The 16,602-nt window shown below is 42.7% G+C and overlaps 2 protein-coding genes across 4 annotated transcripts; both read right to left on the bottom strand.

Moving 5' to 3' along the window:
- Positions 1–249: 249 nt before the first annotated feature.
- LOC100452240 (eukaryotic translation initiation factor 3 subunit J-like) lies at positions 250–921 on the bottom strand. Its single transcript, XM_009244584.4, is given in 1 exon segment — positions 250–921. A coding segment is annotated over 1 exon segment (672 nt).
- Positions 922–10,800: 9,879 nt separating this feature from the next.
- Positions 10,801–16,045, bottom strand: CTSL (cathepsin L). 3 transcript variants are annotated; one of them, XM_002819926.6, is made up of 8 exons: positions 15,909–16,045; positions 14,461–14,596; positions 14,034–14,156; positions 13,789–13,935; positions 13,378–13,602; positions 12,459–12,621; positions 11,696–11,813; positions 10,801–11,186 (listed from the first exon to the last, which is right to left on the bottom strand). In XM_002819926.6, exons 2-8 carry the CDS (start codon positions 14,584–14,586, stop codon positions 11,087–11,089), a joined length of 1,002 nt encoding a protein of 333 aa, XP_002819972.2. In that variant the 5' UTR covers positions 14,587–14,596; positions 15,909–16,045; the 3' UTR covers positions 10,801–11,086. The 3 variants fall into 3 exon arrangements, with proteins under 3 accessions (XP_002819972.2, XP_009242856.1, XP_009242855.1); XM_009244581.4 differs by having other exon boundaries at positions 15,854–15,988; XM_009244580.4 differs by lacking the exon at positions 15,909–16,045 and adding an exon at positions 15,763–15,897.
- Between the last annotated feature and the right edge of the window lie 557 nt (positions 16,046–16,602).

Below are 16,602 nucleotides of genomic sequence, written 5' to 3'. Positions count from 1 at the left end.
ATTAGGTTTGCTTTGTTTTGGACTATGATTTAGCAGCAGTTGAGGTTCCTGATTTTAACCCCTTGGCAGCAAGATCCAAGCTCCCTCATTTGCACGTTAACACCTAAGTGTCAAGGGGTTAAATAACCAGCATGAAAGAGCCTGCACTTTGGATTGTAGCATTTGGCAGAACTGAAAGGAAAGGAAGTTGTGCTGTGCGTTGAAGGGGTCGTGGGCAACATAAAGACGACACCAGGAAAAGATGCAATGTCACATGACGTTTTCATAGTCTTGTGCATACCCTGCATCATCACCACCATAATTTACCAGATCATTTGTCATGGTGGCTTTTAATCTCCCTCCAGGAACCATACCTTTGTTCTTTTTGGCTTGGCTTTGCTTACTTCTGTTTTTCACTTCAAAGCACAATGTATTGAGAACCTTTTTCAAGTCATCAGTTTCCAATGACATACACACATCTCCAACTAAGACTTCCAAAAAACTGGCATAATATAGTGACTTTTTATTTTGTGTAATTTTATCTTTTAGTAACTTTCCAAACTCTGTAAGGTCATCCCTTGAAGATGGGTTTATAGCATCCGTTCCATATACAGTAGTCTTAACACCAGAAGTTGCCTTTGCTAATTCCATGTCTGACTCATCCTGTGATTTCTCCAGCTGCGGTTTATCTGCTAATTGTTCCTCTAGTGTTAGCACTTGGAGTTCTTCAGGTTCTTCTAACCCCTTTTTAATTTCTTCCTGTCCTTTCTTCTGTTGCCGTTCTTTCTCTTTTATCTTCTCTGTTAATTTTTTCTTTTCTAAAATGTTTACTTCTGCTTCCTCTTTTTTCTTTTTCCTGTCATCACCATCATCCCAGTTATCCTAGACGTCCTCATCCTCGTCCTATTCCTTGCCTTTGCAGCGGTCCCCTACCTCCTTCATGGGGCTTCCACAGAGAATTTTTCTGCACCCCAGGAGTCAGAGTTCCTCTGCCGCTGTCAGAATTTAAAAACAAGCAAACAAACAACAAAACAAAAATAATTTTTTCTCTCTCAATGAGTCTGGTCTTCTGAAAGTCAAATTTTTTTTAGCTATTTAGAATATTATCTCTGCTGCAATTTTCCCCTAACATTATATTATGCAAATATTCAAACATACAATAAAGTTGAAAGAATTTTTACAGTGAATACCATATATCTACCTCCAAGATTTTATCACTAACATTTTAATATTTGTTTTAATTCACATCTATAGATCTATTTTTGCCTCTATCTGTCCATTAGTTCATGTTATTTTTCAAGTGTTTTCAAGAAATTTGCAGGTAGTGCTTCCTCCTAAATACTTTAGCATGCATATCATTAACAAGGGTTTAATACTTGTTTTAAAATCCTAGTTTTACCATAAAATTTACATTGATTGAAATGCACAGATCTGAGGTGTATGTTCTTTGAGTTTTGACAATTGCATATACCAGTATGACCCAAGTCCCTATCAAGATATACAACATTACTGTTATTCCAGAAAGTTCTCTCATGCCCCTTTCCTGTCTAAAGCACTGCTATAATTTCTTTTGTGTAGTATCTCATATTTTTAATGTGCAATTCTATGAAATTAGAGCAATTTGTAAAAAATTAGATATTATTTGTTTCTTTTCAAAATTAATAAACATAATTTTTAAGAGCTAAGTTTTGTTCTTATCAAAATTGGGTGGAAAGAACAGGAAGTTCCATGCTCTTCTTCTCCAAACCCCTACAACCTCTCCTCCTCCACCACTATCAACATATGCACCAGAGTAGTCCATTTCCTACAGTCCGAGAACCTACAGTGACTCACCATTATCATCCAAAGTTCATAATAAACACTAGGCTCTTGGTGCTGTGCATTCGATGGATTTTGACAAATGTATGAGGACACGTATTCACCATTATAGTATCACACAGAATAGTTTCACTGACCTAAAAATCTTCTGTGCACTCCCTATTCAGCCCTTCCTACTTCCTAATCTCTGGCAATGACTGATGATTTCACTGTTTCCATAGTTTTGCCTTTTCCAGAAAGATATACAGTTGGAATACAGTATGTAGCCTGGATTCTTTCATTAGTAATACACATTTAAGTTTCCTTCATATCTTTTCATGACTTGAGAACTCATTTCTTTTTATGGCTGAATAATATTTCATTGGCTGGATTTACTACATTTATTTATCCATTCACTTACTGGAAGACTTCTTGATTACTTCCAAGTTTGGGCAATTATGAATACAGCTGTTATAAATGTTCTTGTGCAGATTGTGGAGTCCTAATTGGGGAGGGGTAGTCAGGCTGGCAAGATGGAGGGAAAGCAAAAAAAGAAAGCAGATAAGCTATGAGTTTCCCTGTTCTTCATGGTCCAGGATGCACAGTCCTCCTGCACAAATAACTTACAATCTTCCTGCACCCAGCTATTACCAGACCCTTGGCTGATAGAAAAATGCAAATGAGCTCACTGCAATTTTGGCATTATCAGTACTGCACAAAGCCCACTTCAGCACCCAGCACAAACACCATTCCATAAAATCCGCAGTAAGCTTTTGTCTCCTGGCAGTCAGCTCCTCTCTTGCTGACCTGCCTGTTGCACCCTTGCAACATATGTTCCTACTTTCTCTAAAAAATCTGCCTTTCTTTACCCACAATTGCCTTGGTAAATTCTTTTACCACCTGTGCCATGGCCCATATAGTCACCACTCACTATTATACAGGTTTTTGTATGGACACAGTTTTCAATTCATTTGGGTAAATACTAATGAGTGGGATTGCTGGATTGTGTGGTAAGAGTATGTTAAGAATTATTTTTTTAAAAACTTCTAAGCCGTCTTCCAAAAAGGTTGTACCATTTTGCATTCCAACCAGCGATAAATGAGACTTTCTTTCCTCCACATCCTCACCAATATTTGGCATTGTTGGTGTTTTGGATTTTGGCCATCATGGTATGTGTGTAGTGGTATCTCATTGTTGTTTTCATTGGCATCTCCATGATGAAATATGACATGGAGCATCCTTCATATGCTTATTTGCCACCCGTATATTTGATAAAGTGTCTGTTCAAGACAATTGTCCATTATGTAATTGGGTTGTTCTTCTTATGGCTGAATTTCCAGAGCCCTTTTTATATTTTATTTTATTTTATTTATTTATTTATTTTTTAGTTGGAGTTTCGCTCTTGTTGCCCAGGCTGGAATGCAGTGGTACTGTCTCAGCTCACTGCAACCTCCACCTCCTGAGTTAGTTCAAGCAATTCTCCTGCCTCAGCCCCTGGAGTAGCTGGGATTAAAAGTGCCCACAACCACACCCGGCTAATTTTTTGTATTTTTAGTAGAGATGGGGTTTCATCATGTTGGCTAGGCTGGTCTCAAACTCCTGACCTCATGTGATCCACCTGCCTCGGCCTCCCAAAGTGCTGGGATTATAGGTGTGAGCCACTGTGCCTAGCCTATATTTTCTTTTTTTAAAAGTTTTATTTTATTTTAAGTTATGGGATTCATGTGCAGGATGTGCAGGTTTGTTACATAGGTAAATGTGTACCTGGGTGGTTTGCTGCACCTATCAACTGATCACCTAGGTATTAAACCCAGCATCCGTTAGCTATTCTTCCTGATGCTCTCCCTCCTCCCACCCCCCTGACAGGCCCCAGTGTGTGTTGCTCTCCTCCCTGTGACCACGTGTTCTTATTGTTCAGCTCACACTTATAAGTGAGAACATGCAGTGTTTGGTTTTCTGTTCTTGTTCTAGTTTGCTAAGGATAATGGCTTCCAGCTCCATCCATGTCCCTGCAAAGGATGTGATCTCATTCCTTTTTATGGCTGTATAGTATTCCATGATGTATATGTACAACTTTTTTTAATCCAGTCTATCATTGGTCGGCATTTGAGTTGATTCCATGTCTTTGATATTGTGAATAGTGCTGCAGTGAACATACCCATGCATGTATCTTTATAATAGAATGATTTATATTTTTGGGCGTATATACCCAGTAATGGGATTGCTGGGTCAAATGGTATTTCTGGTTCTAGATCTTTGAGGAATTGCCACACTGTCTTCCACAATGGTTAAACTAATTTACATTCCCACCAACAGTGTAAAAGTGTTCCTATTTCTCCACAGCCTTGCCGGAGTCTGTTGTTTCTTGACTTTTTGATAATCGCCATTCCGACTGGCATGAGATGATATCTCATTGTGATTTTGATTTGCATTTCTCTAATGATCAGTGATGTTGAGCTTTTTTTCATATGTTTGTTGGCTGCATAAATGTCTTCTTTTGAGAAATATCTGTTCATGTCCTTTGCCCACTTTTTAATGGGGTTGTTAGTTTTTTCTTGTAAATTTGTTTAAGTTCTTCATAGATTCTGGATATTTGACCTTTGTCATATGGATAGATTGCAAAAATTTTCTCCCACTCTGTAGGTTGTCTGTTTACTCTGATGATAGTTTCTTTTGCTGTGCAGAAGCTCTTTAGTTTAATTAGATCCCATTTGTCGAGTTTTGCTCTTGTTGCAATTGCTTTTGATGTTTTCATTATGAAATCTCTTCCCGTGCCTATGTCCTGAATGGTATTGTCAGATGTTTCTTTATTTTTTAATTTTTATTTTATTTTATTTTTTTTTGAGACGGAATCTCACTCTGTTGCCCAGGCTGGAGTGCAGTGGCGCGATCTCGGCTCACTGCAAACTCCGCCTCCCAGGTTCACGCCATTCTCCTGCCTCAGCCTCCCGAGTAGCCGGGACTACAGGCACTTGCCACCACTCCCGGCTAATTTTTTGTATTTTTAGTAGAGACAGGGTTTCACTGCATTACCCAGGATGGTCTCGATATCCTGACCTCATGATCCACCCGCCTCGGCCTTCCAAAGTGCTGGGATTACAGGCGTGAGCCACTGTGCCCGGCCCAGATGTTTCTTTTGCAAATATTTTCTCCCAGTCAGTGGCTTGTCTGATTATTCTCTTGACTGTGTCTTTCATGAAGTAGTTTTTAATTCCACTAAAGTCCAGCTTACCAATTATTTATTTCATGGATCGTACTTTAGCATTGTATCTAAAAAGCCATCGCCATACCCAAGGTAATCTAGATTTCCTCCTATGTTATCCTCTAAGAGTTTTATAGTTTGGTGTTTTACATTTGGATGTATGATCTATATTAATTTTGTGAAGCGTGAAATGTCTGTGTCTAGATTCATGTTTTTAAAAGTGGATGCCAAGTTGTTCCAGCCAAAAAAAAAAAAAAAAAAAAAACTATCTTTTCTCCATTGTATTGCCTTTGCTCCTTAGTCAAAGGTCAGTTGACTATATTTACGTGGGTCTGTTTCTGAGCTCACTTTTGTCCCATGGATTATTTGTCTATTCATTCTCCAAAATCATTCTTTTGTGTTTATTGTAGCTTTATAGGAAGTCTGGAAACCCAGTAGTCTATGTCCTCTGAATTTTTTCTCCTTCAGTGTTGTGTTAGTTATTCTAGATTCTTACCTCTCCGTAACAAATTTAGAATCAGTTTGTTCTGCAAACTTCAAAACTAATTGCCAAACTAATTGCAAGAATTTTGATTGGAATTGCAGAGTCTATAAATGAAATGGGAAAAAAATAAAGTCTTGCTAATATTGAGTCTTCTTATTAACTAACATGAGATATCTTTTTAGCTCTTTGATTTGTTTCATTAGGGTTTTGTCATTTTCCTCATATAAATCTTATACATTTGTTGTTAGATTGATACCTAATTATTTCATTTGTGTGGTGCTTGCATAAATGGTATTGTGTTTTAATTTCAAATTCCACTTGTTCATTGCCGATATATAGGAAAGCAAATGACTTTTGGACATTAATCTTGTATCCTAGAACCTTGCTGTAACCACTTATTAGTTCCAACAGGTTTTTGTTGATTCTTCTGGATTCTCTAGGTTATCTGCAAACAAAGACAATTTTATTTCTTCCTTGCTATAGACATATATTTATTTTTCATGTTTTATTGCATTATCTAAGACTTCCAGTACTATGTTGAAAAGGAGTGGTGAAAGGGGACATTTTTGCCTTGCTCCTGATCTTAGTAACAAAGATTTTATTTTCTCAAAATCATGTTATCTACAGGTTTGTTATAGATGTTCTTTATCAAGGAGAGGAAGTTTCCCTCCATTTCTAGTTTGCTAAGAGTTAGCATTACTTTTTTTTTTTTTTTTTTTTTTTTTTTGAGATGGAGTCTTGCTCTGTCGCCCAGGCTGGAGTGCAGTGGTGCGATCTTGGCTCACTGCAAGCTCTGCCTCCCAGGTTCATTCTCCTGCCTCAGCCTCCCAAGTAGCTAGGACCACAGGTGCCTGCCACCACACCCGGCTAATTTTTTGTATTTTTAGTAGAGACAGGGTTTCACTGTGTTAGCCAGGATGGTCTCGATCTCCTGACCTTGTGATCCACCCACCTCGGCCTCCCAAAGTGCTGGGATTACAGGCGTGAGCCCCCATGCCCGGCCGAATTAGCATTACTTTTTGATGCTTGGAGTTTTCCACTTACTCTCTACCTTCTCTGTCTGTTGTTGCATGTTGTCATTTGATCTATTAGCCCTCATCATAATAGTCATAGCTATTTTAAATTCCTGGTCTGATGTTTCTGACATTCATGGCATATCTGATTCTGGTTCTGATGCTTGCTTTGTCTCTTCTAGTTGTGACTTTTGCCTCTTAGTATACCTTTTAATATTCTTTAGAAAGAGGGTTATGGTGTACCAGGTAAAAGGAACACTGGTAAATAAGCCTTTGGGAATGCGCTGGAAATATGTAGAGGGAGGAGAAGTATTCCTTAGTCCTATGAGTGGGTCGCAGTCTTTTAATCAGCCTAACCGTGTCCCTGGACTGTGGAATTCACAAGTGCTTCTCGGGTTTTCCATTTTTAGATGAGACAGGATGGCTAGAGTGAACTGGAGTTGATTATTACCCTTCTCCATATGGAAGGCTGATGCAGGCTGCAGTTGGGTATTTCCATCCCCCAGCTCAGTTAGGTTTTGATGAAACTCCAATAGGTCAGCTTTGATTTAAAAAAAAAAAAATTGGCTAAGTGTGGTGGCTCATGCCTGTAATCCAAGCACTTTGGGAAGCCAAGATGGGAGAATCACTTGAGGTCAGGACTTCAAGACCAGCCCGGCCAACATGTCTCTACTAAAGCCTGGTCAAACTAAGCTCTACTAAGCCCGGTCAAACTCTGTCTCTACCAAAAATATGAAAATTTGCTAAGTGTGATGGGCGCCTCTAATCCTAACTACTCAGGAGGCTGAGGCATGAGAATCCCTTGAACCCGGGAGGCAGAGGTTGCAGTGAGCCGAGACCGCACCACTGCACTCCAGCCTGGGAGACAGGGCAAGACTCCGTCTCAAAAAAAAAAAAAAAAAAAAAAGGAAAGTTTTTCTTGAGGAGAGGCCTTGTTAGGAAGAACAGAATGCTCTGGCATATTTTCAAATCATGACACCCCTTCCCGCCCCACCACACATACCTGAATCATGAGGGAATTTGTCCTAGATTTCTACTTCGAGAACCTGGTAGAGTTATTGGAGCTCTACAACTTGAGGAGCCCCTCTAAGGCACAACTCCTAGAATTTTAACTCTCAGACTTGTCCACATGGACCTGTGGCAATTCCTCAGTTACAGCTTGGTTTTCCTTACTAAGTACTTGTTCCTGTGGAAATCTCTGCTCATAAATTTCTCCTTCTGTAAGCTGTGATTCTTGACATGCATTTCTCTAATTATTAAGGCAGTGGTTTGCTGTGTGTCTTCACTTGTCTGATGATTCTAAGAAGAGTTGTTGATTTTTCAATTTGTTCAGCTTTTTATTTGTGAGTGGATGGTTACAACTTCAAAATTCCTTCCACGTTGTAATGGAAACAGGAAGTCTCTGCTATGGTTTTTCAGAAGAATTAACGACCCAAAGCTCAGGATTTCCTCTTGCTCCTACTTATATTGGACTTCCCTGAGTGTGGGTGATTAGTAATCTGTTGTTCTTCCTGAATATGGAGGGAAAGGAAAGGGATGAAAAAGCCACAGAAATGGCAGTTCTGTTAAGTGATCAACATGTTGCCCCAGGTTGGGATGAGGGGAGTGTGTGTGGTTGTGGGGAGTGGGGCAGCTGAAGGGAGCAAGTGTTCTGGAGTTCTGAGCAGAGTCACTCTGCGTCCTCACTAAAGCTGTCTCATTAAAACACTGTCCCTGGTCTATCCCCTCATTGTCCATCCCTCCTTTAGCCCTTAGCAAAACCCCCTCCCAGTTTCTCTTGCCAGGGAATGGTCAGTTGGAGCCAACAGCCACCATCCTCAGAGAGGTTCTCTGTGACTGAGAGGTGCATGGAACACCCTGGAGTCCAGCTGGGCAGTGCTGCTTCCTCACGCCTGTGCTGTGTGATGGACCCACTGAGCAGCATCCGCAAAGATCTCAGGAACATCAGTCCCCAAATGGGAGACTCGCCTTCATCAGAGGTCTTCTAAAGACCCTCTGTTTCTCCATCTCTTCTTCCTCCTTCTTCTTGTCAATTCTTACCTTTTTCTTGAACTGCATACTTTTGGAATCTGCTATCTTGTGAAAATAATGAAGGTCCATTACCTAAAAATTGAAATAATACAGCACAAAGAGAAACTGCCCTCTCATGCCCTTTCCAAGATATGACAGCTATGAACACTTGAAATTGGGATCAGATGGCCCCTGCTTATACCTACTCTGACCCTGGAGGGTGGCATATCCCTGGTGTGTGCACTGACTGTCCCTGGGCTCCTTTGAGACCTCCCTAGTGCTGCACTTGCCCATGGGTTTGTGCCAGGCTTTTATTTGCTTTTCAATGGGAACATGAGCTACAGAGGAAGGGGTCATGAGTATTTGCTTCACTTTTGTGTTGGCAGCATAGCACTGCCTCATAAATGGTGCCCAATGAATACTTGTTGAAAGTGTAAATAAAAAAATTTTAAACATGTGAATTATGGAATGTTTAAACTGTAGTACTGGAGAAAAAAGACCAAGTCTCTTGGAAATTATTTTTCTTATTAACTTATCAACAAAGAGATAATCATGAACATTTGTGAAATTCAGGGTTTAAAGCTATATATATATATACACCTTCCAAGTTGGCAAACTTAAAACACTGAATTTCACTATATATGTATTTCCCCCAGTATCAATGCTGTGGGGAGCCCAAGCCATGGGGAGGCCCCGGGCAGGTGCTCTGGTCAACAGCCCAAGTTGAACGTCCAGTCAACACCAGCATCTGCAGCCAGCCATGTGAGTGAGCCTTTGCAGATGTCCAGTCCACTCAAACCTGCAGATGTCTCAAGCACAGATATAGACCTCCACGTGAAAACCACACAGCCAAGTCCAGGCAGAATCATGTGAAAGATGTTTCTTCCCAGCCATTGGGTTTCTGGGTGGTTTGTTTTACAGTAACAGAACCAAAACAGTCTGTTCACTGCACTCCCAGTGGCTCCTTTATCCTGAAAATCTACCTCTTGACCAGCTTCATCTCCCAACACCTGGACCCAGTGACTTTTACTGGGTCTGTAACCACAGGGTCTTTTCTCAGGGTTGCTGATGTGCGTCTCTGCTAAGATGCTCACCTCTTCATCTTCCCTTATTGACTAGCTGCTCTAGCCATCTGCTTTAACTTCTTCCTGGAAGCCCTCCCTGATAACTTCACTCTCCCTAACTGTTCAGCTCCTTGAGGTCAGGGTCTGTCTCTTCCACAGTGGTGATGACCAGCATGTAGTGGGTGTTGTATACACATACTAGTTGTATCAAATCTAAGCCCCAACCTGCACGAGGGATTTAGCCTGGGAACCTCCCCAAATCTTGCTACCCCTGGTGACTTTTATTACAATACCCAAAGAATTTCACAGATGCCACATTTGTGATTTTAGGCCAAAAAGTTTGAAATTTTAGCAACTACTCGGGAAGGGCACATAAGAGTCCAGCATGGCACGTGGTCCGATCGAGATGGACTTGGACAGAGCCTGCCAGAGGCTTTGTAAGCTGAGACTCCACTGTGCACCTGGTTACCCTCCTCTGTGATATGGAGTTTATTCATTAGACATTCTCATCTGTTCTTTATATTTCCTTCAGTTGGAACAAGAGACTTCTGAAAACACACAGGTGATGGAATTATGGGCTGTTTAGCTAGTGCAATGTGGGAAGTTTTTCTATTTAAAAAAAATAAATCAGGTATTTTCAGGTAGCTTACTCTAAATGGGGCAACAGATTGTCATTTCTAGCCTCTCACCTGTCTTTTATTTTCTGAGGCCAGAGCACCACTTCTGAACCCCAGCCTCAAACCCTGAAGTTTATTCCTCATCCCTTGAGGACCCCAAAACAAACAGCCTTGGCAATGCACTAGTTCTTAACTTGCCTCGACTGCAAAGTATCCACAGGGCCTTCACCAGCAGTGGGGGAAGATGCTCCAGAAACGGGCTGAGATCTTTGCCCTGTAACTTGACTGAGATGCAACCACTTTGGGTGAAATAAACATGATCACTAAAGTCCTTTTCTAGTATTAAAATTATATATATGTATGTTCACTTTTCTAAAAAGTGAATATTTTTCTTTATTCAAACAATTTTCCTTTGTCCTCATAGATCATTTTCAAATTTTGCTGCAATCAAGGATTGGTTAAGACATAGCCACTGGGCAGCTGACATGAGATCTGTACATCTGTGACTAGAAGACCCAGAAGGCCACCCACTCTTCCTCTTAGTGAGCCACTGGCACAGCAGGTATGGCTTAGAGCCCAATTATGTTCTTTATTACACAAAAATTCAGTGCATCAAAAATAGAAGCCCCACCACTACATTTGAAATTAAATTTTATTTAAACAGGTAAAAATTTATACACCCTTTTAAAAACGAAAATGCAAAGTCAGTAAGTGAATCAATAATATAAACCTATTTATAGTAGTAATTAAAATAGAGGTAACATTTATCAGTGTGAAAATATCACAGAATTCAAATCACACTTGGATCTTCAATGATTCGAGTGTGTATCCGACACAGCAGGGGCTGGTAGACTGAAGATGAACTCCTCCCGTGCATGCACCAACCCCAGTCAAGTCCTTCCTCATCACCATCCACCAGCTCACACAGTGGGGTAGCTGGCTGCTGACGCAATTCCACAATGGTTTCTCCGGTCTTTGGCCATCTTTACGTAGCCACCCATGCCCCATTCTTCACCCCAGCTGAAAAAAGAGCAGGTTTTCCATTTCAGAGAAAGAATAAAGCCCAAAGGGTTATTAACAGGAACACCCAACTTAAACACTGTGCCAGAGGCCATAGACTTAACAGAAAGAATCAGGACAGGCAATGTTCCTGTTTATCCTTAAAAAATTCTTCACATAACCTGGACATAATTTCCATCCCAGCCTCCAAACTGTGACCTTTCACAGAACTACAGATCAGAGACAGGAAAAGAATAGGATGTCTTTGCAGCCAGATATGCCTCAGAATTTAAAAACTGTTCAGATTTAGACACACCTTTATACAATGGAACAAATACTATATTCATACTCCCAGGATATTTGTGACAGTATCGTACTTTTATAATCAAACATTAATATTATATGTTCAACTTAGACTTCTGGAGATTTCAGAAGTATGCCTAAGGACATGTGGAACTGTATCCAAACACTGTTTGCAAATAAGTATTCTCTTTTGAATTTCAAATATAAGTATTTCTGGCAATTTATACCTGTTCTTCACCAGCCAATATTTATTGTTATCTGATTCTGTGCTTTCAAATCCGTAGCCAACCACCAGCACACCATGATCCATGTCTTCACTGCTACAGTCTGGCTCAAAATAAATGCCTGGGATAGTAAAATGAAGGCTGGGGTGAGAAGCTCCAGAGGACACATGACAGTAACCCATCCTGTTACCCACAGGGAATGAGGCATCTCTGAATTCAGTGAAGTGACACACATTCCAGATAGTACTTAACAACAATAAGAAGGCTAGGGATTTAAGCTCTCATCTACAACTAGCAGAATTAGAAATCAGCATAAATCCTCCATTAAAAAAAAGTTTTCCTAGAGGAAAAAAAGACCCCTCTTTGTAAGCTTGTAATTCTACTCTAGGATATCAATCTAAAAAAATAGCACAGAACACTAAAATCCTTGAATCAAAAGGCTCTTTTCGGATTTAATAAGAGAAGTAAAAATCTTTGGAAAAATTATAAAAATCCAACAAATGCAGAATATTTTAAGTATATTAAACTACACAGTAAATACAGCTATTTATAAAAAGTTATGAAGTACTTATATTCATGGAGATATACTCAACATAATGTCAAATGGAAACATCGGGTATCAATATTGCATGTACAGAATGAACAACTATGATGCTAAGCACCTAAACACCTACACTGAACTTTACTTACAAAGCAGAGTCTATCATGCTCGTATGTCATGATACTCTTTTTCTGCATCAATTTCTACAAAGAAAAAAATGCTTACCTTCTTTATAGAACAGGAAGGACTCATGACCTGCATCAATAGCAACAGAAATGGGCCCCACAGTTGCAACTGCCTTCATCAGGGCCTTCTCCTGCTTAGGGATGTCCACAAAGCCGGTGTCATTAGCAACAGAATACTTGGGATTGTACTTACAGGATTCTTCCTTTCAAAGGTAAAGGGAAAAAAAGACTTGATTACTGCTGTCCTCCTCCTGGAGAACATGAGTTAGAACCACAACACTCAGCAGTGTGCAGCTTAGGATTTCCAAGTCACCACTGTTATAAATCATCCCAGGAAGTGAAATGCTGTTAGTTAATTTGAAACTGAAAATTGGCTCCAGTCTCTTCAATGAGACCTCTAGGTTTACTTCCATAAGACATTTTTCACAATAGAGAAATGCGTATACGTAGAATGGCTTGTATATTCTTCACGTTACATAGAAGCAAGAACAGCCATATGTTACCCACCTAATCACAGGATTGTGCAAAGGCTAATAATTTATGACAGTACTGACAATTTGCAGATATACATTCTGCCATCTAACGTGAACTTTTGTTTTTTTTTGGAGACAGGGTCTCATTTGGTCACTCAGGCTGGAGAGTGCATTTGCACAACCACCTCCCACACTCAAGCAATCGCCCTACCTCAGCCTAGCTGGGACCACAGATGCACACCACCACAGTCGGCTAATTTTCTTTGTATTTTGGTAGAGTCAAGGTTTCACCTTGTTGCCCACGCTGGTCTCAAACTCCTGAGCTCAAGCCATCTGCCCGGCTCAGCCTCCTAAAGGGCTGGGATTACAGGCGTGAGCCACCTCACCCAGCCCTAATATATGAATTCCAAAAAAGCTATCTGTTATCTCTGAAAGTGTCCACCTTCCAAAAGCTGAGCTGGAATGATGACAAGGAGCTCCACTTACTGTTGCCTCATATGGATAGGATTCCTCAGAGTCCAGGCCTCCATTATCCTGAACATACTGGAAGGCATAATCCATTAGGCCACCATTGCAGCCCTCATTGCCTTGAGGTCCAGAGCAGTCTACCAGATTCTGCTCACTCAGTGAGATAAGCTTCCCAGTTTTCCGGAACATCTGTCCTTCAAGAGCACCAGTAGCGCTAAAAGCCCAACAAGAACCACACTGACCCTGAAAAGGGAATTAAAAAAAGCTGTCATCCACAAAAATAATAGTAAGACTTTGACAACAGCTCACACATCTGAATACTGTTAAAAAGTGAACTGCACATCACTTTAAAGTCTACCAAAACAAAGACGTCAATCACTTCTTGGCTTTTCTGGGAAGATGGGAAGTCTGAACCTGACACTGTCTCACCTGATTCTTCACAGGAGTCACGTAGCCTTTCTCTCTCCAATCCACAGATCTAGGGGCCTCATAAAACAGAGGTTCCTGGAACACTTTCCCCTTCCTGGGCTTACGGTTTTGAAAGCCATTCATCACCTGCCTGAATTCTTCACTGGTCTTCAAGGAAAAGGAAATAAAATGTTGAAAAGCAAGAGATTACCTTAGTAAAGAACCGAGGAGAGGAAGCAGAGCTCGGCAGTCCACAGCACACTCACCATGTCTCCAAAGGCGTTCATGGCCATTGTGAAGCTGTGTTTCCCTTCCCGGTATTCCTGATTGTGCAGTTCAATCATCTTCATGTTCTTCTCCCACACTGCTCTCCTCCATCCTTCTTCATTCTAGAGGCAAACATGTAACTGATGCTCTTTACTTCTACCTAAAACCCAACTCATCCTCACCAAGTGAATCTGCAGACAGAGATGGAAGACAAACCATGGCAAGGGAAGGCTTGACACCTCTGGGGATGCTGTTCTCCAAACTGAGACACAACAGGGATGAATGTCCACATTGTGCTCATAATCCATGCCATTAGGTTATTACATTAGGCTATTGGTAAAAGCTGGCCTCTAGAAGCTACTCTCTGACTAAAACTTCTCAACAGCCAGGACTATTCTTTCTGGGGAAGTTTCAGGTGCCACTAACCATGCCATATAATCTGTTGTGCATCGCCTTCCACTTGGTCCACCGTGCCTCTAAACTGTGATCAAATGTTAGAGTAGCTGAGGCAATTCCCAGGCAAAAGGCAGCAAGGAAGAGTGTAGGATTCATGTTTTAAAACCTAGGAAGGGAACAAAAATGAGGATCTGATTAGACCAATCCTAAAAAGCCATCTTACTGCCCCCTGAAAAATTAGGGCCACCACGGTAGAATAAAAATATTTAAATTATTCTCCCAAGCTTTTACCCAAGGACTGTGGAAGAGGCCAAGGATGTGCTTGGAGAAAAACAGGGCACATGGGGGTACTGGATGGACTCACCAAAATGAAAAGCAGCCTGTCCAGAGCTGTAGGAGCTGAAACCGTTTATGCAACGATAATTTAGGTTATGAGAAAGGTATGAAAGTACCTTGTGGGTGAGAAGCTTAAGGCAACAACTAGGAAACCAGGAAACGGTTGATCCAGGTTTTGTACCAATCGCAAAAAATCCAGGTTTTGTGCCCAGGCAAAACCTCACTAATGATAAGGTGGGATTCCCAAGTAGGGACAAAGAGATCCCCAAGAGTTAGGAGGCCTTCACACATCTTCCTGACTAACAAACAGCAAAAGCTGAGATACGTTTTCCAATCTCTCCTTTTTTTTTTTTTTGAGATGGAGTCTTGCTCTGTGGCCCAGGCTGGAGTTCAACGGTGCGATCTCGGCTCACGGCAACCTCTGCCTCCCGGGTTCAAGCCATTCTTCCTCAGCCTCTTGAATAGCTGGGACTATAGGCGTGCGCCACCTCGCCCATCTAATTTTGTATTTTTAGTAGAGACGGGGTTTCACCATGTTGGCCAGGCTGGTCTCGAACTACTGACCTCAGGTGATCCGCCCACCTCAGCCTCCCAAGATGCTGGGATTACAGGCGTGAGCCACCGCGCCCGCCCCCACCTCTCCTTAAATGAAACCTTTCTGAAATGCTTTCCCAGGAAAAACTGGGAAGGAGAGCAAGCACTGCCCCCTCCTTCATTCTCTTGGGCCTGTGCTGCCGACACCCCAAATTGCTCCCCTAAATCAGGGACGGGGTCATATGGTCGCACGCGGGAAGCCAGCGCCCTGCAGCCAGCTTCCAGGGCTCCAGGCGTGGCAGGGCCGGGGACATGACGCCTGCGCCACACACAGGCTGTAGCGGTCAGAGGATGTTTGCGGTGACGCCAGCAGGATTACCGCTGTCTGGCGTGCGGGGGCTGAGCTTCCCTGTCTGGCCGGGCCAAGCCCTGAGTCCGCGCGGCGCGGCCTGGCTGCGGTACCTGTGTCCACCCGGCTCGGAGGCTGGCCTGCCCGCTCAACCAGTCAGGCGCCTTCCGCGGGGTCCTCAACTGCCCTCCCCGGCTTCCCCACCTCAAGGCCGGCAGAGCTCGGGGCAGACGCTCTCGTTGCCAGGGCTGGTGCACACCTTCTCGACCGCGTCCTCTCTTCCAGTCGCTGTCCGGCCACAGCTGGGCCTGGCCGGCGGCGCTTTCCTGCTGTGGTCTTAGCTGCGCAGGCGCACTCCACGGACGCCGCTCAAGGTTGCGGAGATCGCGGTTCTGGCCCAGCTTCGCCTGACCCTGCCTCTAAAACCTCGGGTCTGGGCTCGGCCGGCACCGCCCCACCGCCTGGCTGCGCTGCGATTGGCTGCGCCGGCAGCTGGGCGAGGCCTCTGGGTGCTCTGATCCCTGGCGCGGTTCGTGGCTTGTTTACTGACCGTCCCAGAGCTGGGCGCGCCTGCCTCAGTGGACCTGGCGGAAGCGGAGCTGGTGCCCCGGGGCTGCGCAGAGTAGGGTCGGGCGTCTCCCTGGAGCGCTCGAGTAAACTAAGTACCCGACTTACTGCACTGGGCGAGTGGCTCCTGAAAAGACGTTTACCGCAAGCCGTGTGTGGGCTTTTTCAGCCTAATCTTGCTATTCCTTAGTCCTGGAGTTTTTGGTCCGCAGAGCCGAGAGTCAGTGTACTCTAGTCCAGTGGCTCCTGTTTAGTCCACAGCAAAGGTGGGGCCGGGTGGAAGAGCGCAGAGCCCGCGGGCAGAAGCCTTATCTCCCACTTAAGGGTGGGTGCAGCTGAGCTTTAGAAGAATCTGGTAGGGAAAGGCATCCTCAAAACACGAGATG

Source organism: Pongo abelii, chromosome 13, assembly GCF_028885655.2.
Source record: "Pongo abelii isolate AG06213 chromosome 13, NHGRI_mPonAbe1-v2.0_pri, whole genome shotgun sequence".
Classification (NCBI taxonomy): domain Eukaryota; kingdom Metazoa; phylum Chordata; class Mammalia; order Primates; family Hominidae; genus Pongo; species Pongo abelii.
This window is presented reverse-complemented; position numbering and strand designations above follow the sequence as displayed.